The sequence below is a fragment of the Castor canadensis genome, chromosome 4, assembly GCF_047511655.1.
Source record: "Castor canadensis chromosome 4, mCasCan1.hap1v2, whole genome shotgun sequence".
Classification (NCBI taxonomy): Eukaryota; Metazoa; Chordata; class Mammalia; order Rodentia; family Castoridae; genus Castor; species Castor canadensis.
The window spans coordinates 22,532,862-22,555,875 of record NC_133389.1 but is presented as its reverse complement, the minus strand read 5'-3'; the positions used below and the strand labels follow the sequence as shown (position 1 = coordinate 22,555,875).

At 36.8% G+C, this 23,014-nt stretch overlaps 1 protein-coding gene across 1 annotated transcript; it reads left to right on the top strand.

Moving 5' to 3' along the window:
• The first annotated feature begins 7,293 nt into the window (after positions 1–7,293).
• On the top strand, positions 7,294–22,187 carry LOC141422332 (uncharacterized). Its single transcript, XM_074069528.1, has 9 exons — positions 7,294–7,451; positions 8,786–9,019; positions 9,520–9,726; positions 12,068–12,301; positions 14,714–14,867; positions 15,690–15,799; positions 16,830–16,943; positions 18,243–18,389; positions 20,030–22,187. The coding sequence occupies exons 1-9, from the start codon at positions 7,368–7,370 to the stop codon at positions 20,162–20,164; spliced, it is 1,419 nt and encodes a 472-aa protein (XP_073925629.1). The 5' UTR covers positions 7,294–7,367; the 3' UTR covers positions 20,165–22,187.
• The last annotated feature ends 827 nt before the right edge of the window (positions 22,188–23,014 follow it).

Sequence of the window (23,014 nt, the reverse complement as noted above, 5' to 3'; positions counted from 1 at the left end):
CAGTAGCAATAAAAACAGCATGGTACTGGCACAAAAACAGACATGAAGACCAGTGGAACAGAATAGAGAACCTGGATATGAATCCACACAACTATACCCACCTCACTTTTGACAAAGGTGCCAAGAATATACGATGGAGAAAAGACAGCCTCTTCTACAAATGTTGCTGGGAAAAGTGGTTACCCGTCAGCAAGAAACTGAAACTATATCCATGTCTATCACCCTGTACTAATATCAACTCAAAATGGATCAAGGACCTAAATATCAGACCTGAAACTCTGAAGTTACTACAGGAAGGGGTAGGAAACACTCTGGAACAAATAGGTATAGGCAAAGACTTCCTCAATAGAACCCCAGCAGCCTAGCAACTAAGAGAAAGGATGAATAAATGGGACTTCATAAAATTAAAAACTTCTGCACAACAAAAGAAATGGCCTCTAAACTGAAGAGAACACCCACAGAGTGGGAGAAAATATTTGCCAGCTATACATCAGACAGGGACTGATAACCAGAATATACAGGGAACTTAAGAAACTAAACTCTCCTAAAATCAATGAACCAATTAAGAAATGGGCAACTGAACTAAACAGAACTTTTTCAAAAGAAGAAATTCAAATGGCCAAAAAACACATGAGAAAATGCTCACCATCTCTGGCCATAAAGGAAATGCAAATCAAAACCACACTAGGATTCCACCTCACTCCTGTTAGAATAGCCATCATCAAGAACACCACTAACAACATGTGTTGGCGAGGATGTGGGGAAAAAGGAACCCTAATCCACTGCTGGTAGGAATGCAAGCTGGTGCAACCACTCTGGAAAAAAATTTGGAGACTTCTTAAAAATCTAATCATAGACTTACCATATGATCCAGCAATCCCACTCCTAGGGATATACCTAAAGGAATGCAACACAGGTTACTCCAGAGGCACCTGCACATCCATGTTTATTGCAGCACTATTCACAATAGCCAAGTTATGGAAACAACCAAGATGCCCCACTACTGATGAATGGATCAAGAAAATTTGATACTTGTACACAGTGGAATTTTACTCAGCCATGAAGAAGAATGAAATCTTATCATTTGCAGGTAAATGGATGGAACTGGAGAACATCATTCTGAGCGAGGTCAGCCAGGCTCAGAAGACCAAAAATCATATGTTCTCCCTCATATGTGGATTTAAAAAAAAATTATTTATTTATTTGTTTATTATTCATATGTATATACAATGCTTGGGTCATTTCTCACCCCTGCCCCCACCCCCTCCCTTACTACCCATCCTGCCCCTTCCCTCGCCCCCCCCACCCCCTCAATACCCAGCAGAGACTATTTTGCCCTTATCGCTAATTTTGTTGAAGAGAGAGTATAAGCAATAGTAGGAAGGAACAAGGGTTTTTGCTAGTTGAGATAAGGATAGCTATACAGGGAGTTGACTCATATTAATTTCCTGTGCATGTGTGTTACCTTCTAGGTTAATTCTAACCTTTTCTCTAGTTCTAACCTTTTCTCTAGTTCCTGGTCCCCTTCTCCTATTGGCCTCAGTTGCTTTTAAGGTATCTGCTTTAGTTTCTCTGCATTGAGGGCAACAAATACTAACTAATTTTTTAGGTGTCTTACCTATCCTCATATCTCCCTTGTGTGCTCTTGCTTTTATCTTGTGATCAAAGTTCAATCACCTTGTTGTGTTTGCCCTTGATCTAATGTCTGCATATGAGGGAGAACATATGATTTTTGGTCTTTTGGACCAGACTAACTTCACTCAGAATGATGTTTTCCAATTCCATCCACTTACCAACGAATGATAACATTTTGTTCTTCTTCATGGCTGCATAAAATTCCATTGTGTATAGATACCACATTTTCTTGATCCATTTGTCAGTAGTGGGGCATCTTGGCTGTTTCCATAACTTGGCTATTGTTCATATGTGGATTTTAGATCTAGCCCAAATGCAGCAATGTGATTGGACTTGGATCACATGACAAGGGGAGAGCACATATGGGAGATATAGGAATAGACAGAAAAACAAAAACATGAAAGCATTTGATGTCCCCACTCCAGAGGAACTAATACAGAAACCTTAAAATGCCAGAGGTTATCATGAGCAGGGGATCAGGAACCAATGTAAAGATCATTGAGTTAGAGTTGAATCAACATGGGTCGTAACACATGGGTACCTGAAAGCAATAGTAGGAATCTCTGTATAGCTATCCTTAACTCAACTAGCAAAAATGCTTTGTCTTCCTTATTATGCTTATGTCATTTCTTCAACAAAATTAGTGGTAAGGGCAGAACAGGACCTGCCTGGAACTGAGGGGAGGAGGGTGGAGAAATGACCCAAACAATGTATGCACATGTGAATAAATGAAAAAAAAAAAGAACTAATCCAAGATCACATTGCTATGTAGAAGAGAGCTGAATGAATAGAATAATTTAATTTTCTTATTCCTCTTCCTCTTCTTTTCTCCTTCTTCTTTGTGGTGCTCGGGATTAAACTGAGGACCTTGTGCTTGCTAAGCAAGTACCCTACCATTTTAGCCATGCCCCAGCCCTTTTACTTTTTAGCTTGCTTTTCCAATAGGATTTCACATTTTTGCCTAGGCCAGCTTCATACTACCACTATCCTATCTCCACCTCCCAAGTATCTGGGATTACAGGCATGTACCACTATGCCTGGCCCTAATATTTTTAGTTTTCTTCACAAGTTCAAGGCTTTTTTTGCAGAATTCTCTGACAACTTATATTAGAAGTTCATTCACATATAATTCCTGCAAGGTTAGTGTCCTTCTAAAGAATGAGGGTGTTTCTTGACTGAATAAGCGTAGGTATGGGAGGAGGGGGAATATGTATTGAGCCATTTTCTGCAAAACTCTGAGATTTCTTGGAATTGATTCACCAAGTAAGGTGAATTCCCCATCTTGTTTTCAGGGTACCATAAAACACCATTTTTTTCATGTTTTATTTTCCATGTGCATTTGTTAGCTGGAATGAATCATTATGTTATAAAATCTTTGAGGAAAAGATCTGTCTCTTATTGACTCCATAACTCCCAACAATGTCTGGTACATAGTACATTCTTCTGTTTCTCTGAGGGTCATTTGAAATGTTGAGCAGTAGATAAGAAATATTTGCATAATGAGACCATTGATAAATTCTGTTACCAGTAAACTTTTCAAAGGAATTAAAAAGAATTGCTCAACAATGCCTTATCAGCCTTTCCACCTGGATGATTGCCTAACACTCAGTTGCCCAATTGATTGCTCCAGACTTTGCACTCTTAACCACTTCACTGTAGACTTGTGCTCTGGTTGTAGCATTGACAGGACTGATATTATTCATCTAGTACACATGGGGATAATCATGCCTACTAACTAGTTCTGTCCTGAGTGGTCTGTGCTTGTGCCCTACAGTTTATCAAATACTTGGGGTATATGCCTGGGCACTAGTAAATAAAAAATGTTTGCATTTTCTTCCTTCCTTCCTTCCTTCCTTCCTTCCTTCGCAGTACTGGTGTTTGAACTCAGGGCTTCATGCTTGCTGGACAGGCACTCTACCACTTGAGCCACTCCACCACCCCTGTATGTTCTAATTATGTTTAAATTTTCAGGGCAGATAACATAAAGATGGAGAAAAATTTTCACTGGAATTAGATAACACAGGTTTTTTCTTCTCTACCAGCATAATTATAAAAGGATCTACTTGACTTAGTTTTTCTGAGGAAAACAATATCTTTTTGTGATTGGATGTGTTCCAGGAAAATAAACTCAAGTCATGTAATGGACTTGTATATATCTTAGTATATATTCTGTTTATCCCTTTGATAGATCTTAAAGTCAGCAGCTCTTGAACTTACCAAATTTATTATTAGCATATTATTAGTTTGTGATGGAGATAAACATTTCAAAGAATAAAGTATGCAGCATATCCCCATGGAATGAAGGGGTAGAAAGGTTATAAATATGTTTTCATTTTGGTATATATGGTGTGATACAACAGAACTTTATTGCTTGTACATGTGGGAATTTGAGATGGGTTTTCCCCATTGGCATATTTCCCCTACACAGTGAACTGGAGATTGAGCCTCTTCCACCTGGTGGCCCCACCTCTTACCTCTGCCCTCCAGGAAATCACTGCATCCAGCTGGTAGAAGTGTAAGAGGGCATGGTGAGGACTAACCCTTTTCTAAAAAAGTCTTAGCTTGGAAATGGCACACAGCATTTCTAGTCATATTATTGGCTAAACTTTAGTCATATGGTGACACCTGTAAGGCATGTTGGGAAATATACACTAGCTGTGTATAGAGAAAATAGATTGCTGAAAATGATTTTACTTCCCTCTTCCCCCTTTTCCCCCTACTCTCCTTCTCTACTTTTCTCTATCTTCCTTTTTACTTTTTGAGATAATTTTAGACTTTAGGGATACAATGCTATGCCCTGAGTACCTTTCTCCCAGCTTCTCCTTATGTTAACATCTACATAACTACAGAGCAATTTTCAATTATTCTGGGATGATACTATTAACTATAGGTCTTCCTCAGATTTTGCTAGTTTTTTCTATAATGTAATTTTTCAGTTCCAGAATCTAGTCCCCTATATTGTCATGTGTCCTTAGTCATCTCAACCTGTAACTATTCCACTTTTATGATTTTGTCACTTTTCTTTAAATATCTATTTTTATTTTTGATACACACATAGCAGTTGTACACACTTGTGGAGCACAGTGTAATATTACATTCCTGTATACATTGTGTAATGATTTAATCAGGGTAAAATTGGCATATCTGTCACCTCAGGACATTTATCATTTCTTTTGTGTTGGAAAGAATAAAAAAAAATCCTCTCCACTACCTTTTAAAAATATTCAACTGTGGATCATACTATCCTACTGGGCTATAGAATATTAGAAGTTATTCCTCCTATCAAATTGCATCCCTCTACCCATTAACCATCCTCTCTCCATTTCCCCACTCCCACCCTATCCCCAGTCCCCACCCCAGCCGTACCCCCACTCTCCCAGGTTCCAGTAATCACTATTCTATTTTCTACTTCTATGAAGTCAGCTTGTGTGTGTGTGTGGTACTGGGGTTTGAACTCAGAGCATTGTGCTTGCTAGACAGGTCCTCTACTACTTAAGTCATGCTTTCAACCCTTTTTGCTCTGGTTATTCTGGAGTGGTGTCTTGCTTTGTGTCCTGGCTTAACTAGATTGCGATCCTCCTATTTTAGGCTTCCTACCATTGCTGTGATGACAGACATGCCAGCTTTTTTCAAATGAGATGAGGTCTTACAAACTCTTTTGCCATGGCTGGCTCAAAACCATAATCTTCCTGATCTTAGCCCCCTGGGTAGCTTGGAATGACAGGTACAAACCACTGCATCCAGATATTGATTGAGGTGGTGTCTGATTGGATGGTCTCAAACTATGAGCCTCCAGATCTCAGTCTCCCAAGTAGCTAGGATTACATGTGTGATCCACCTGGGCCTGGCCTAGGAGATCAGCTTTTTAACTTTTACATCAAGTGAGAATATCCAGCATTTCCTAACTATGTTTGAATTGAGCAAGTTTTATATTTGATGGTATAAGTCAAATAGGTTCCTCAGGAGATATTTTTTGGTGTTTATGGTTGGAGGCACAATAATAGAAGTATTAAACCTGTATTTAGTAATTGTTTTTCCCAATTTTGAGGAATTAGTTCATGTTTTTCTTTGGCTACAATATGTAAGTATGGCTTTTGTTTAAGTGCAAATTTTTTTGGTAGTTAGGAATTTGAACTCAGGGCTCTGCACTTGCTGGGCAGGTACTGTACTTACTGCTTGAAGCCATGCCTCCAGCAGAGCTCCTGTTTAAAAATGATTATTAGACATGTTACAAAGAAATCACTTATGCTTAGATTTATGTGCAGCATTGTAGGCTAGACTGTCTGGTCCAGAAAGGATCTACGTTCTTACCACATGGTCTTAAAAGCTATGTGTAGACAAGCCAGAAATATGGGACAGGATGCAATTGACTTAAGTGTGTCTACTCAGTGTAGATATTTTGGAGCTTGAAGGCTCAGCTTGAAATTACATTTCAACAAAGACTTGACTTCTCTTATCGTCTCATTTTTTTTCTACATCCTCACAGGACAATTTACATACTTCTAACATTTAAAGCATAAAGCTTAGTGCATTTTGTTTTAATTATTTATTTTCTTTTTGATTTTCTTTCTCCTACTTGATTATTAGCTGGCCAGAGACTTTTTAATGTCAAAAAGCCTGGAATAAACCATGTTAATAGAAAGAATAAAGGTGGGAAGGTAGGTAAGAAACAAGGATGGATGACTGTTTTGTGGATTATACTAGAGGTTTTCAGAGTACTAGGCCATCACTTGTCACCAAGAAAAATAATACACATGAATTTTATGAGATTTAACTTATTAAGTACATTGTATGTATGTATGGAAATGTCAAAATGAAACTCATTGCTTTGTACTATTAATACATGCTAATATAAATAACAGAAAAGATTAATTTTCAATTAACAGGATCATTTCATAAAACATTAGGAAAATGAGTCACATTATTTTGAGGCAAGAAGGATTTGGGTGAGAAGAGGTTTTACTAGACTAACATCCATCATCACATCCCATAGAAAACCAGTGTCATTACCAGCTACTCCGGAGATATGGTTAGGAAGTTTTCAGTTCCAGGCCAGCCTGGGCAAAAGTTAGCAAGACCCTATTTCAAAAATAAGCCAAGCATGGTGGTACATATCTGTAATCCCAGGCAGAGACAGAGGATCTAGTCTCAGGATAGCCAGGCAAAAGTGTGAGACTCTACCTGAAAAGCAAATTCAAAAGGAAAAGGACTTGGAAAAACCATTGTCATGTAAGGGTCCTAGGATGAAAGGTGCTTTACTCCAACATTAAAATGGGTTCTGTGATTTCGTGAAATTTCTGTACTCTCTTTGGTTCAGTTTTCCAATTTTCAAAATGGGAAAAAAACTAGCACCTGACAAGATTACTGTAAAGAATGATGTCATACAATGTTTGTGAAACACTCAGTACAGGGCCTGAAACATAGTCAGAGGGGGAAATAAATGCTAGCAGTGTTATTACCTGTGTATGTGTCATCACTGGGCAGAGAATTGGGGACCAAAGTAAGTTTTTTTATTGGTCTCTTGTTTTGCAGTTCTTTCAAGGGTTTTTTTTAGACCCAGGATTATAATTTAAGAAGGAGCTTCCTTATTTCCCTTTGTTGTCACCTCTATATAAGTGCTTCCTTATTTAAGAATTCTCATTCTTCTCCTTAGGCATCTCCCAGTTCACTAAAGCTGTCTTTTCCTCCCTTCCTCCTTTCTTTTTCAGTGAGTTGCCTGATCCTTTTTGCCAATGGACAACTCAGCATTTGAAATGCATGAAAATGGAGCACAGAAAGCTTTGTCTATGGAGAAGATGAGCACCATCTCCAGAATGGTAAGGTAGGAATTTACTTTCTGGTTGGGGGTACGTGCCCCCAGGAGCCTTCTGCAGAACTCAGGAAAGCATCCCTCTTCAGACCAGCTTTTCCTGAAGATCCTCACCCCTAATCTGAATATTTCCTACTCTGCTTCCTCTCTTAAACTATTCACTGACACATCCTCTCCCTTTTTGATGACCCATTTCTCTTTGCATTGTTGTTCATAGTGCTAATGAGTGCTTTTGACTTAATGGTTATTATCACCAGGTAAAAAATCTGCCTCTTAATTGGGGCCTTCTAAAGGCAATGCTTTTATCCATACTGATCGGTGAACTTCAGACAAGTTAAAGGAGGAGATTTAAATTTGTTTTTTATTTCTGTTTTGCTAGTTCTTCACATTATTTTCATAGTGTTTTCTTTCTCCACAAATTTGAGAAGGCAGAATCCCAATTTTTCCTGTCTTCTACTTAAAGGGATCCAGGCATACTCCAGGTTGAATCTATCAGACTCAGCATTTAAAAATGAATAGCATAGCAAATAAGTATTGTTTGGGAAATCTTTGTTTAAATGGTGTGTGTACAGTACCTGTGCATTTGTGTGTGCATTTATATGCTTGTTGTACTAGATCACTGTGGGGGATGTGCTTTTTAATGTGGATGTTGTAAAAAAAAGTTTGAGAAACACTGATAAAGGCCAATGATTAAGGAAGAAACATTAATGTCCAGTAAAGCAACATTCTTCGAGATATCTAAAGTTATATTTTATTCTTTTTTCTTTTTTTAAAAAACCTAAATGTGGCCTTAGAAATGTATGTAAATGTAAACTTTCCTTTGAGGGTGCTGTACTATTTTAATTCCAATTTTAATGATTCTCCCAGAGATGTGTAGTGGAAGTAATATGGATTAGTGGAAATAGCAGAAAATCAGGAGGGCTTCTTTTTATTTATAATTATAGACAATAGTGTGGCTTTTCACAAATCATTGCTGTTTTCTGAGCCTCATTAGGAAAATGGAACATAGAGATTAATCTAAAATTTTTAGGATTCTTTCCATTGAAAAGTTTCTGTGTTTTTATCTTAAGACTGTTTCTCTCCAGAACCCTGACACAGAACTCAGAAAAGACCATGTAGGCCAGTTATCTTCTTAGGAAAGGTAATATTTGCTCATTTGATCATTCCTGATTCAACACCAAATACATGAAACGTAAACTTTATACTTAAAAAATGCATTCTTTTACTAAGTTTGTGAGTCAAATTTAGTTTAAGTTAGTAGAAAAAATTTAAGAAACTGAGAAAGGAGATACTCTTTCTAATGCATCATGAGCAGAATAATGGCTTCCCAATTTTTCCTAGGAAAAGAAGAGACAGTGGTCACTGTTGAGCATTTTCCTGCTGTGTCTCTTGGCCTGCTTCATCACCACAGCTATAGGAGTACTGATTGTCTCCTTGGTTTATGTCAACAACTCCCAGCCTCATTTAAATGTTCACTTTGAACCCGAAGCCTGGCTTCTGCAAACAACAGTTCCGAAAGTACAAAAGGCAGTGGATCCAAAATTCCAGTTTCTTAATCATTTACCTAAATCCAAGGTATGAATCATGCATTAGAAAAAATTTTTTATAAATGGTGACTACAAAACTACATTTCCATTGTATGTTATTAAACCATGTTTTCTAGTGGAAGGGACAGTAGGATGAAGGGAGTGAGAGTCAGAGAAGAGGGGAGAGTTGGGTTGATATTGGCCTCAGGCAAAAATTTTCAGTAGATCATTGTATGTCTAGCTGGAGAAGAAAACTGCAGGTGGCAAATGGAAATCACTCTATTCTTGTCAAACTGGGTGTCCTATTTATGTCTAACAGAATTGGGCTGATAGCACTGCATGCACCACTATTGCCATTCCTGGAATCTTGCAGGAGTCCTGTTCCTTGTTTTCCCTTTTGATACTCCTAAAATTTACATCCCTACCAGTGCCTCTTCCACTTTTGCGTTCTTCTCACTCTGTGGGTCTTGGAAGCCTAATGACCACCATGCTGATGACCTCCATGCTGATGACCTTCATGCTGATGGTTGCTTGTTTATGCTTTTTTAGGTGTTTGAATTCCCTGGAGGTGCAATCCAGTGGGCACGCTACAGGAACAATATCAAAGACTATCTCAGTGATGAAGAAGAGGCCTTTGGTACCAGCTTGAACAGTCAGAGATCACAGATGACTCTGGGGACCCTGAGAATAAAAAGCAAAGGCCTCCGGGCCCCTCACTGGCACTTCAATGCTAATGAACACGGCTATCTGGTACAGGTATAGCAGGTTTGCCCACATTCTGCTCTTAAGCCTCTATATTGTGTGTTCTTAGGATATTATTTTAGTTGTTGCAAAACCTATTAAATTAAGTGACGGACAAACATCCAGACTTCAACTAGACGCAGTTAGATTAGTTAGCAGTATCTTCAAGCCTTAGCCTGTTTATTTTAATTATTTTTATCTCACTTTGAGCTACTTTCTTCAGTATGAAATCGTTTTCACACACTACTGTTAAAATAAGATCATTATCTTCTCCTAGGAGCCAAAGTTAAAACTGACAGCTCTGAGCTACTGATCAAAGACACAGTAGCTTTTCTCTTAGTAAAAAAGTAGCAGTGAGAATAATAAACTAGTTTGTTTATGCTCAGCCTGGAGTCTCCAAGATCAGGCCCTTGGATGCCCTTTTGTGGTTTGGACCTTTTAGATTATTCTAAAGTCAAATGAAATAGACATATATGGAGGTGAAATGAGCGTAATTACTTGAATTTCAGATAATTCAGTAATTCTAAAAAGTTATTTATTGGTATTATATATTCCAGATATTGAGAAAGCAATAGTGTTCTAAATCCTCCCACAACTTTCATAGTTTGCTCTTACCCTGGTGATCTGGGTAGATGTGCAGTCAATTTTATGGTGTATTTTTTTATTGTTGCTAATTAGATACCTTTTTATATTTGGAAAATGCATTCAATTTTAGCATTTATAACAGGAGATTTAGTTTCATCTGTATAAGACTAAACCCATCTTATTTTCCATGAAAGGCTCAGAGAGGTAAAGTAACTTTTCTAAATATATACTATAGTTGTTGGCTGGACTGGGACACAGTCCATGTTTTCTGACTTATTGGTCTTTTCTTCACATACATATTATGTGAAGGAGAATAATATTCAGAAGACTAATTTTCATATTGTTGGCTGATCAGTGGCAGAGAGCATTAGGAGAAAGGAAAGGCAACTAAGTAGACTTTCCTCAAGGGAGACCCCTAAAAAAATCTCCACCTTAGGAAAATTGGTCTGGAGAATGTTCCCATAGATAATAGTTCTGGATCCATTTTATCTTAGGAAGGATGTTCTGAAATCCAGGGAAAGCTTTTAGTATGAATTTTTAAATGTAAACTTTATGGAGATGAATAGTTTTTAGATCCCAATAAAACTGTGAAATCACCACTTCTCACAAAGAACCAATGAATAAGATGAGAAGTAAGTACCTCCACTGAACTCAGCTCTGGAGATTGCTTCTGCTTCTGAGGGTCTTCAGGAAGGCTTGTAGGCAGCCTTGAGGAGCTGGGCAGACAAGGTGGCTGGTGTGCCTGGCCCCACAGTGAGGGTTCCATTGACCATTGTGCTGTCTCTGCTCTGTGTCTGAAGTAGTTAGTGCCTTGATTTGAACAGATAGATATTTATGCTGTTCTCTGTGTGTGGATGAGGACAGAGTTCTTTAAATGTTCACCTTTCCCTTTAATATCTCATTGAATCCAAGTTACACTATCCAAGTAGATGGAACAAAGACTTCATTTACATGCACCCTTGTATATGTTCCACCATGTAAGACTGTCACTTTCTGGTAACATGTAAATGATGGAATCTTTTCTACCTATCTCATGTGTAATATTGAAGAACAGTGTATAAAATGGAAGGAAATAGAGAATTTTATATCAGCAGAATCGAAATATGGTATAGTATGAGCAAAAAAATGTGGACTTTAGAGCCAGACTGTTCAAGTCCAAATCCCAGCTTTGCCACTGACTAGCTGAATAACCTTGGGAAAATTATACATTCTTGTCAAACTCAGTTTTCTCATCTGTAAAATGGAATAATAGGAATAAGGAATAAGTTTGAGCAGGTGCTTAAATAGATACATGTCATACTAAAAGCACCATGAACTGCTATTCTTCTTTCCATTAAAATTCTATGCAGATTTTTTATCTGGAAACACATACATATGTATGTATACACACACCCAAACATGCATATATGCAAATGTAAACTTGGATAGTCACCCACGAGCATGCACACATCCTGTACATGTTGCTTCAGTCTCTTCAAATTCTAAAATATGGAATCCCACTGGGGCAGTATTGCCCCCAAGGGAGAAAAATAGATTCTTGGTAAGAACAAAAGATCTTGTTCTTTTTACATATAAAGTATAGATATGAATTCAGCCTATAAGCAGTGTATGTATATAGCACAGTGAACTGCCATGTATCTATCCTATTAAAATTTAATAGACTGGTGACAGGAAAAAAAGCTTGAAAACAAAGCTTTCTAGGGTAATAAAAACAGATTGGGAAACAATGCTCTAAGTGAGGTGGAGGTCTGCTTTTCTGTTTATGTTTCAGGGGACAGCATGGATTGGGGTGGTTGATGATGGTGGTGAAGTAGCTACGACATACAATGTCACAGCTGGTCAGGTGATCTTCTTCCCTAAAAATACACTGCACTGGATCAAGAATGTGGGCGATGAAGACTGCTTTTTCTTGCTCTTCTTTTCTACACATGATGAACTTCAGACTCTGGATGTTGATGATGTATTTTTTTCTACACCTGAAGATATTGCTTCCAGGTCACTTAAGGTATGTACCACTTCTGAAAACACATCTCACCATATATTATGCAGGCATAAAGGGAGCATGAATGGACATCTGTGTTTCTAAGTCAACAATCAATGCAGATCCAGAAGTTGGAAAGTACTTATGGTAACTGTTGAATCATAGACTCAAAAAAATCTTGTTGAATCTTCCTACTAAAGACAAAAACTTGTTGAAATTGGGTTGCTTTTTATTTCCTTTATGAAGGTCTTCCATAGGAAACAATAATGTATTGATAGAAAATATGATATAATCAATGTCAGATTGCTATAATTTATGTCCCTGAAGAGTCAGAAGCTCTTCAAAAAGTCATTTTTCTGTGCAAAGAAGTTTACTACAGATAATGGAATCATGTTTTCCTTTTCTTTTATGGATTATAGAACAAATCATTTATATTTTAAAAACTAAAAACAAAGACGTGATTATCATAAAATATTGAATTTGTTATTTAAACTCATTTAATTCTGCTAATTAGGATAGACCATATGTATGATACTCTTATTTCGAATCCAAACAAAATAAAATGTGAAACAGTTGAGGGAGGAAAACAGCAAAACATGTATATTCTGGGTCTTAATTAAGCTTCATTTATTCTTGCCAAAACATAATTTTCTATTTCTGAAATTTCTTGGAGATAAGTAGTTACAAAATGGCATGTAATGTCTTATGTATGAGAAATTATAAACACAGGGCACAAACTTTCCCCAACAGTTGAAGTGGTTCAATTTATTTTTACTGAGAGAAAATATATAGGAAGATGTAAATAGTAGAACCCAGATCTAATCAATAATGCCTAGCATTAATAGTGGCATTCTAAGTGTCTAATAGTATCACAGGTACTTGACATACTATGTTTTGAACATTTAGGTACAACTTACAAAACAAAAGCAAAAATAATATGGAAATACCTACCTTTGGTTAATAGTTTCATAGACTTTATGATTTACTTAGTTATCCTGATAATACTACCTTTTTTATTTTATTGCCTGTTTGGCACCATTTTAGAGCATTTCCTTCACTTTGGATTTCTGATAAAATTCATTACAATTTTTAGAAAATTGAAGTCATAAGTCTTCTAAAAGAATGTCATGTTGTTTCTTTACCAAATGAATATGCAAAATATTCAAGATGGATTTAATTTGTGCCATTTGAAAACAACCTTTTCTGGATTTGTAATTATCTCCATTGGTTCGCTGCTTCACTTAACCAGCGCTGTCCTCCAAAGCATTTTCTTCTTACAAAGCTTTGACTATAAAGCTTAAAGAGAAACATAATTTCTCTTTCAGTATGTATAAGTGGAAAAAAGCCATAGTTTGTCCTATTTTACTGTTCCACTGGAGGTCTTCAGTAAGCATATCTTCTTATAAGTCAATTCTTCTGAGCCAAATGTTCCCACCTTCACACAAAAACTCAAAGTCAGAGGTGTTGATGAGCTTGGAAGGTACTGTGCTCACACTGAATTCTGCTATTTATTGCTTGAAAACAAGTCCCCAATTCAAGTTCTGCATGGCAAGCCTTGTGAACTTCTTCTGTAGTCTTGACACAGAGAGGATCCTGGAGTCACATTTTCATAATCTTATGCATAGGGTCCCTCAATTTTCCTGATGAATTAGTAGTTTAAATTTATTTTTTAACTGATACATGAATAAAACCATAAAAATTTTACATATTAATGGGATACTGTGAGATGTTTTGATATGTGCATACATTGAATAATGCTTAAATTAGCTTAAATATATCTCCTTAAACATTTATCATTTCTTTATGATGAAAACCTCTAAAATATTTTCTTGTAGATTTTAAAATGGTATTGTTATTTGTTGTCACCCTACTGTGCAATAGCATAAAAGAGCTTCATGCTCCTATCTAACTGTAAGTTAGTACCAATGACCACTACTTTTGATCTCCAAATATTTACGTTATCACTGGGGTACAACTGATAATGCTGATTACAGAGAGGTGCGAGTGCTAACAGTGCAAGTGGGGGAAAACTTGTGATTTCTCATGATTGGCAACTGTAGGACATTCTGTGATGAGCTTAGGAATTTGCATAGGAAGTTTTTTGAGCTTACCTAGTAGTGGACCATAGTAGTTGTGTGCTAGCCAAAGAAGAGGAGAAATTCACTAGAGAGGGTATTGTAAGCATGGGAAACTGTAGTATAGTTTTTAGGTGTTTATATTGACCTTAAAAAGTCAACTATTTAAAACAAAAATCCATTGAAAACGGGATTTTCATAAGTACCGCAAACACAAGAGTGAAGAGGTCGGCTCTGCTTCCTAGGCCATTGAAAACCACACTGGTGCTATTGCTACCCTACCACACCCTCTGCTTCTCACCTTTCAATTACTAAAATTTATAGACTATTTCCCAAACATATGGTTTCTTATGTGTTTCAGCCTGAAGGTGGAATTAATTTCATTAGAAAATTCCAACAGCAAACAGAGGATCAGGGAGTCAATCTTCCTCCCAACTTGGCAGAACTGGTCACAAATGCTAGTTACGTACAGTCTCCTGACAACCTTGTGTGGAGATACTTTTTTGACCTTAAAGGTATGGTATGCTATGTAATGAGGCTTTTTGGCTAAGTATTTATATATATGTGACATATATTTGGATTGGATTGACATTTTTTTTTTATAGTGAGCAATAGTCAAGAGAAATTTGAAAAACACTGTTCTCAACAGAGTAGGTAATGTGAGAAAAGTCCTGGAGGAAAAAGAGAATATGATAAATGATTTCAAAATGTAATGTGTGTGTATTGAGTCTGATGAGCGAGGAGGAACTCAATTATGCGAGGTTTAGAAGCTATGCTGAGTTTGGACTCTGTCCTAAAGGAAGAGAGGAACAACTGAGAAGTTTTAAATGCAAGTGGCATAATTTGTTTTGCTCTTTCATGTAAAGACCATTCTACTCTGGCTAAATAGTAGATAATGGATCATAAGGTGCCCAGATAGGAGGCAGGGAGATGAGTCAGGGCCTTTCACAGTTCCTCAAGTAGGAAACAATGGTAGGTGTTGTGAGAGGCAGAGAATTGTGCAACAAATAATTTAAAGAGGTAGGGCAGAGAGGATTTGATAGTGAGCTATCAAATCCTCTTACAGGTGAGGTTAGGATGATTCTCAAATTTTCTAGCTAGGTGAGTTGGACAATGTATTCTAAAGAGGACACTGAATTAGAAATCTCAAGACAGCTTAGAAGGTAGGATAGAATCTGTGTCAGGTTAATATTATTGGGGTGGGTCCATATGACCTGGTGTCAGCAATCCAAACTACCTGTTTTCTGTGAATAGAAGATGTACTTTACTGGCTCTCTTTTGGAGTATGATTTTGAAATACTCATTCTTATTTTGGTTTTTAAATTTATCTGATTCAGGTTCAAAAGAATATCAGTTTCCAGGAGGAGTAATACAACAGGCACAGTATTGGAAGAATGGAAATGAGCTAAGCAACAATGAAAAAATTTTCAATGAATTCCTGCACCAGGTAATTGAGAAAAATCTTTTGATGAGCATTTAGATGGAAGAAATGTGCTATTTATATCAGATTCAGGCTTCTTTTGGATAAAAAGAAAAAGATCTGGGTAACATTGGTTGATTTCTATCAATGTAAGTTGTTAATTGAAGATTCCACGTAGATTTAGGAACTTAACTTTACTGGCACGGATAGCCATTAACGAAAAGACGGAATTCTTGTGAGAGTTCTCTTTCCATTTGTTATATTTATTTTATTTTATTTTATTTTGATTTTATTATTCATATGTGCATACAAGGCTTGGGTCATTTCTCCCCCCTGCCCCCACCCCCTCCCTTACCAACCACTCCGCCCCCTCCCTCTCCCCCCCACCCCCTCAATACCCAGCAGAAACTATTTTGCCCTTATTTCTAATTTTGTTGTAGAGAGAGTATAAGCAATAATAGGAAGGAACAAGGGTTTTTGCTGGTTGAGATAAGGATAGCTATGCAGGGAGTTGACTCACATTGATTTCCTGTGTGTGTGTGTTACCTTCTAGGTTAATTCTTTTTGATCTAACCTTTTCTCTAGTTCCTGGTCCCCTTTTCCTATTGGCCTCAGTTGCTTTTAAGGTATCTGCTTTAGTTTCTCTGCGTTAAGGGCAACAAATGCTAGCTAGTTTTTTAGGTGTCTTACCTATCCTCACCCCTCCATCTCCATTTGTTTTAAATGCTCACCTGGCTGTATTGCATAGTTGAGGTTTCAGACTCCAGAGTTCAGTTTCTAGTTCTGCCTTTTCTTAGTCGTGTGACCCTAGGTAAATCCATCAATCAACTTAGATTTTAATTCTGTCTCCTGTGAAAATGAGGGAAATAATACCATCAGCCTTATGAGGTTATTGTGAGGAATACATGGTTTAATAAGTGTAAAGAGATACAGAAAGCTGCATGTTAGAGCTAAATAAATATTAGTTATTGTCATGAGTATATGAATTATTAAGTTGCTGAGTAGGATGTTAGCTAAATTACTGGATTTCATCATTTTTTTCTTTCTCTTTTTGAAGCATCAGAACGCCCTTGCTTTGAGTACACTCAGAATTTATAACAATGGATTGCGGCAGCCACATTTTCACTTTAATGCAAATGAAATGGGATATGTATTAAGTGGATGTGGAAAGGTAATTTCTCAGAAAACATTTTTTGAACTTTCATTAATGCAGAAAGAAGCAAATGGGAAGAATTTCTTCACTTTGGTTCAGTCATGAGTATCATAAAAGAACTCAGTCCTAATAGCTTTCTGGGCAGAATTTCTGCAGAGGATACCATGCAGACCCCATTAGATAGTCCCTAAAGTTGGATGAACAGAAGGATTCAAGATGTGCATGAGAAGAGGCTAAGAATATCTCAGAGGTGATTAAGATTTATGACCTATGATAGAGGGTCTGGAGCACAAACATAGTTTTTCAGAGTTTTGCATTCTCAGGTAAGGCAAAGTAGGAGGTGCTGCCCTTTAGGGACGACGTGAAGTAACTTTTTGCCTCTCAGTGTAACATGAGTGGAGATAGCTGGGAAGATATGGAGCAGCAGTATGGTGGCCATATATCTTAGCTTGTCCGGATACATTCCATGTATACTAGTTGTCTGAGTAAAATTGTTAACACCCCTTTTATTCCTTAGGGAGCCTGGTTTGGATGATCACTTATGTGATAAACCAAGCTGTATAGTTACTATAGTGGTTTGCCAAGCTGTGTAGTTACTGCAATGATTTGATTATGGTTAGTCTAGACTTTGATGGAGTTACCTGAGGAAATCTACAATAGTATACACAGTTGGAAAAAGGCTTTTCTAGCCTATACTTTTCTCAATCTTGGAAGAAAGAACCAAAACCAGAGGAAATTCACTCAATTTTCTCATTCATAGAAAGATTTGTTCTGTTTTTAGAGGTGAAGGCATTAATAAATTGGAAAAAGACATTATAACCCTCCACAAATTGCATTTCAAAGATCAGACTTTATTTTTGTTGTGCTCATGTGCTTTTGTGTGCACATTTAGTCTCTAATACATTCAAGGAAGACTATTAGGATGTCTCTCTCCCAGAAGGGTGGTGGAAATGAAGGCATATGAGTGGTGAAACACTGAACTACAGATCTCCTTCGTGATGTGTAGGGCATACAATTGTAACCTTTAATCATAACATAGTGACTGAGGTCATTTTTGCATGATGTTCTGGATATTGAACTCACTAATAAAATTTTAAAGAATATTTACCTAAATATAGTATCTTTTGATATTTGTGGGGCTTTGTCTCTGACACAAATTTAATGTGAAAAATGGCCTCCACTTTCTTTCTCTTTACCCTCACTTAGAAATGACTGTATATCCATGTGCCTTTTTGCTTCTGTTCTTCCCCATTAATACTTATCCTTAGTGAATATGTGATTTTATGTTTTTAACTTAAACATAGTTTCCTTCCTTAGGTGGGGATTGTTAATACTCATAGTACCATAGAGTTTAACATTCACATTGGAGATGTGGTATTTTTCCCCATTGGAACCCAGCACTATATAAAGAACACATGTGATGAGGATTTGCTTTTTATTCTTGCCTTCAGCACTGGAGACCAGGTAAGAATAAGCCAGCTTAAGAGAGATTGTTGTGTGTCAGTGATCTATAGAATATTTTGCTAAGTCATGTGTCTTGGACTAAAGCGGGCTCTCAGTAAATGTGTGTTAAATGGAGGAATGAGTGAGTGAGGTATATGAAGCAATGTGTGAAAAGGAGACTCAAATCTTTCTATTTGGTTATACATGGGTTCAATATATCACATTTCCTCTTAGTTCCCCAAATTCTAAACCAAAGAATCAGTATGTAGAGATCTGTGAAATAATTTTAATTATTATTAAGGCAAATATTAGAGAATGTTAATATCTTGGGGCAAGGAACTTTCCTAATATTTACTGCCAGAATTGGATAGACCTTCCCATGTTGAGGTAGGCCCTTATACACCTTATGGAATAAAGTAACAGAACATGCTCTTTGAAGATTTGCTAGCTTCCAAATGGGGAGGGAGGGAGGGAGAGAGAAAGAGAGAGAGAGAGAGAGAGAGGAAAGAAACAGAGAAGAGAGAAGAGGAGAGGAAAGGAGGGGAAAGGAGAAGTTTCTTCTGCATGTGGAAAAACTTCAGGAGTAGTTAAGTAGCATTTCTTCCTATTATTCTTTATTCTAAGCAAAATGTAACATATGATCTGTATCTATGAACATAAATTAAGAAAAATTATTCACTGCATTAAAAATTTTTTTGCTTTTAAGAGTTTACCCCATGGTTCATTCATTAGGAATAACAAGTTCAAGAAGCAGTGATAAATTATGAAATTTATCTGGGTGCCGGTGGCTCACAGCTGTAATCCTAGCTACTGAGGAGGCAGAGATCAAGGAGGATCATAGTTTGAAGCCAGCCCGGACATGGCTCAAGGTGAAGGCCCTGAGTTCAAGCCCCAGTACCACAAAAAAAAAAAAAAAGAAAAGAATGAAATTTAGATATTTAAAAGTCTTTAGGACTAGATTACCTTCTGAGACTGGGTGAGAATTTTAAGTCTGTTTAGGTACCTCTGGGACAAGTCTAGGAACAAACAGACATTTGTACTGGTTGTGGTTCTCCCTACAAGCAGATCCAATCAGAGTCCCAGAGAAGAGCACAGCATGACCTATGCAACATCATTATCAAGGCCTCTGCCCAAAAGTGAGGATAGTTCCTTCTTGGTGATATTTATTTCCCAGCATGACACACCTTCTTTGAGGGAAACTAGAAAATTCTAGCACCTGTTTTCCTGGATCTCAAAACTCTTTTGGCATAGCTGAGTGAGATTTGTGGAGACCTGTGTGAGAAAGAGATGGAATCAAAAGTTGGCTATAGACTTTGTCAGGGGAGAGGGGTACTAGAGCATGTCTTATTGCCACTGCAACCCCATTGGCACCATTCTGTGTAGACATTATAAGAAAAAAGATCAGAAAGCAAAATCCAATCTACTTAAATATAAATGGGAAAAGAAATAAAACTCAAAATTACAAGTTAGAGATTTAAAAGTTAATAAGAAAAGACTGCTGAAAAGGTGAGCCACCCATGGCAAAGGAAGAATGGAGTTCATAGCTGTGTAAAGTTAGGCATCCAAGTATCAGGCAGTACTGCAAGTGCTCGACAGCTGTAAGATCTGTACAGGAGTCTGAGCAGAGTGGTGCTGACATTTCTTTTGGTTTATATTGTCAGCTGCAAACTCTTGACATGGACGATTATCTCCAGGCCACCGCAGACCACATCTTGGCCCAGCTTTTCTTCAGAAAGCAAAGTGAATTTAAGAAGATACCCAAATTCATGGAGGACCAGGCAATCAACCTGCCTTGAGTTATACATGAGTTCATATCTGTTCTTCTCTATTGGTGTGTTTGTTGTTAAAGAAGGACCCTGGCTAATGACTTTACAGAATGGAGTGGGACAGCAAGTGCAAAGCAGCCCTGTGGCTCATTGAGCTGAGAGTGACCATAGACCATTCATGGTAAGGGAACATTCCATATTAACAGATGTATGGGAGAGACCCGATAAATTACAATTATGTGTTTTTATATAGATTTTAGTATATGTATTTCTTTATTTTTCTGATGACACTTGGAACTTATTATTCTGACTGTAAATCCATTCTTTTTATGTTCATACGTAAAACTCAATTCCATGCAAGTATTTTCATTGTTCATCACTGTGGAATAAAATAAGGAGAAAAGCTTACATATGTACATGTTGAGGCACTAGAATTCACATACATCAGACCCTGTCTGAGGAGTTTAGTATCAAACCCTAAGTTGGTGATTACCAACACTTTTTGTCATGAGAAAACTCTTAATGATAAAATAGTTATGAATTAAATACAATCTTTGAAAGTATTTGAATTTTATTAATCACCTCATCATCTGTTTACATTTGAACAACAGTCATTCCCATGTTTGAGAAGCATATGGTTTATTTGGTCTATTGGTAATCTTGGCTGTATATAAGGATTCAAAGATACCTTATTATCATTCTGAACCTGGTTAGGCTGGTCACTGTCTTAAATTGAAAATAATTTTCTGAGATCTAATCTGTGCTTTATTTTTGTTTGCAATTTATTTTAGTAGATATTTGGTAACCCTATAGTATGCTAGATACCACCATCAGTTGTTCTGGGATGCCCTATATAAAATTCTAAAGTGGATACTACTGGTTTTCAATGCGTTTGATCACCATCATCTTTCAATCATTACTCTGAAGCCTAATGGGATTTTTTTTTAGATGTCTTAGGCTGTTGTTCTTAGACTTTAGAGAATCTATATATTTCTTCTCCCTCTTCCTCCACTTAAATATCTAGCCCTATTGACTACAAGTACAGAGTATAGTGACAATGAGGAGTGGCTCACTTTTCAACAGGGGGAAAAGTATTATATAGGTAGCCACCTATATAATAGACTTCAGGTATAGCCTCTTGCTAGTCTTGACTATTTGTTAGTTCATCCATCCATGTATCCATTCATTCACTAAAAGTTTATAAGCAACTACTATAAGCTAAGCACTGTACTACATGTTGGTGATACAAAGTTGACTATTAAATTATCTCTGCCCTCAAGGACCTTATAAACTATTTAGGGGCACAGAAAAACAGTCATTGTGATACACTGTAATAATGGGATGGTAGGTGTATACATATATACATGCACACACACACAGAGAAACTATGTGTGTATTCTTTTATATATACATAATTAATATACCAAACCCAGCTATGAGATGCCACATGGGGGATATCAAGATTTCCTGGAGTAAACAAAATAGTTCTGAATAAAAATTAAGATATGCTAAAGCATGAAGAGGAAGATGGAATAAGTGGATGTGAAGGCTGCTCCAGGTTGAAGGTTGGAATCCATGTTGCCAGCTGTGGACTTGTGAGAAAGCAAAGCAGATCACTGTGACTAGAAAGGGAGGCTCATTGGTGAGCGATGAGGTTGGAGAAGTATGTAAGGCTCAGGTAGTAAAAGGGTGGTTATGTCTTAAAATCACCTTATTGTGAATTTACCTTATTGCTTATTTCCAGGAGAGCTGAAATCAGAGCTTGGTTTCAATGGGAGGTTAGTGTGGTTGAAGAGACTTAATAGGGAATGGCTCACGATCCAGGAGGAGGAGGAGGAGGATCAAGAGGAGGAATATGTTTGATAAGATGCAGTGAATTGCACAAGGGAAATGGGTACATGAAAAAGAATGTCCAAACATAGGAAAACTGGCCATAAAAGGTAGAAAACTGTTTGCAGACACTTGTTATCTACAAATTTTGTTTGACTTTGAAATTTTTCAATATAAGTCAGTTTGTAATCTATTTTCTTGTATCAGGAAGGACTGTAACAGATTACTGTGTGGTCATTAAATAAAGATTTTGTATATATTTGTATATTATTTTGTCATGATTTTTTAAATATAATCTGTTCTTATGGTTTTATGTGTTTGAGACATTGTTGGATTCTATTTAGGCATATTTAAAATATGATTTATTGCCAACTAAAGAAAATACATTATGGTGCTGGAATTTTTTGAATTTTCCAATAACAATATACTTGAAGTCTAACTTAGGAATTCACTATGGATTTGAAAAAGAAAATCTTTAAAAAATAACCTAATGAAAACAATTCCACTGGAATACTGTTGGTATATTATTTCATGGCGGGATTTGTTCTTTAAAATTCATTTGATTATCCTAATATTATCCTAATATTGGGTTGCCCTTCCTGCCCTCTTGTGCCATACTAGGCATAGAACCCAGGACCTTAGACATGTTTGCAAATGCTCTACCAACTGAACCACACCCCTAATTCATGGGTGTGTGATATTGGTTTCTATTCTCCAGGTACAAGTGCTTTCAGACTTTTCAGACTTTTAAATAAATTTACTTATAAATTTACTTTATATCTTATGAAATTGATGGCTTGAAGAGTGAAGCTCAGACTGATATATGGCAAGTATAGACAAAAATCAGACTTTTTATCAAAAACCTACTTTAAAACTAAACTCACCTTAACCATTTTATAATAGATACTCTATGATATAGCCATATTCAACTAATTTGAAATGGCATGAATTATAGTACATAAAATGTCTTAAAGTTGAAAATTTTAAAACCATCTTTCTTTTTTAATAGCAGCTTTGAATTACTGAGTAGAATGAATTTATTTGAACAGA

Bases quoted from the DNA above. Each gene is read 5' to 3' on its own strand.
- LOC141422332 (XM_074069528.1), top strand. From the start codon at position 7,368: ATGGACAACTCAGCATTTGAAATGCATGAAAATGGAGCACAGAAAGCT. The intron at 12,302-14,713 runs GTATGTACCACT...TATGTGTTTCAG, and splicing joins TTGCTTCCAGGTCACTTAAG to CCTGAAGGTGGAATTAATTT. The intron at 18,390-20,029 runs GTAAGAATAAGC...TTATATTGTCAG, and splicing joins CCTTCAGCACTGGAGACCAG to CTGCAAACTCTTGACATGGA.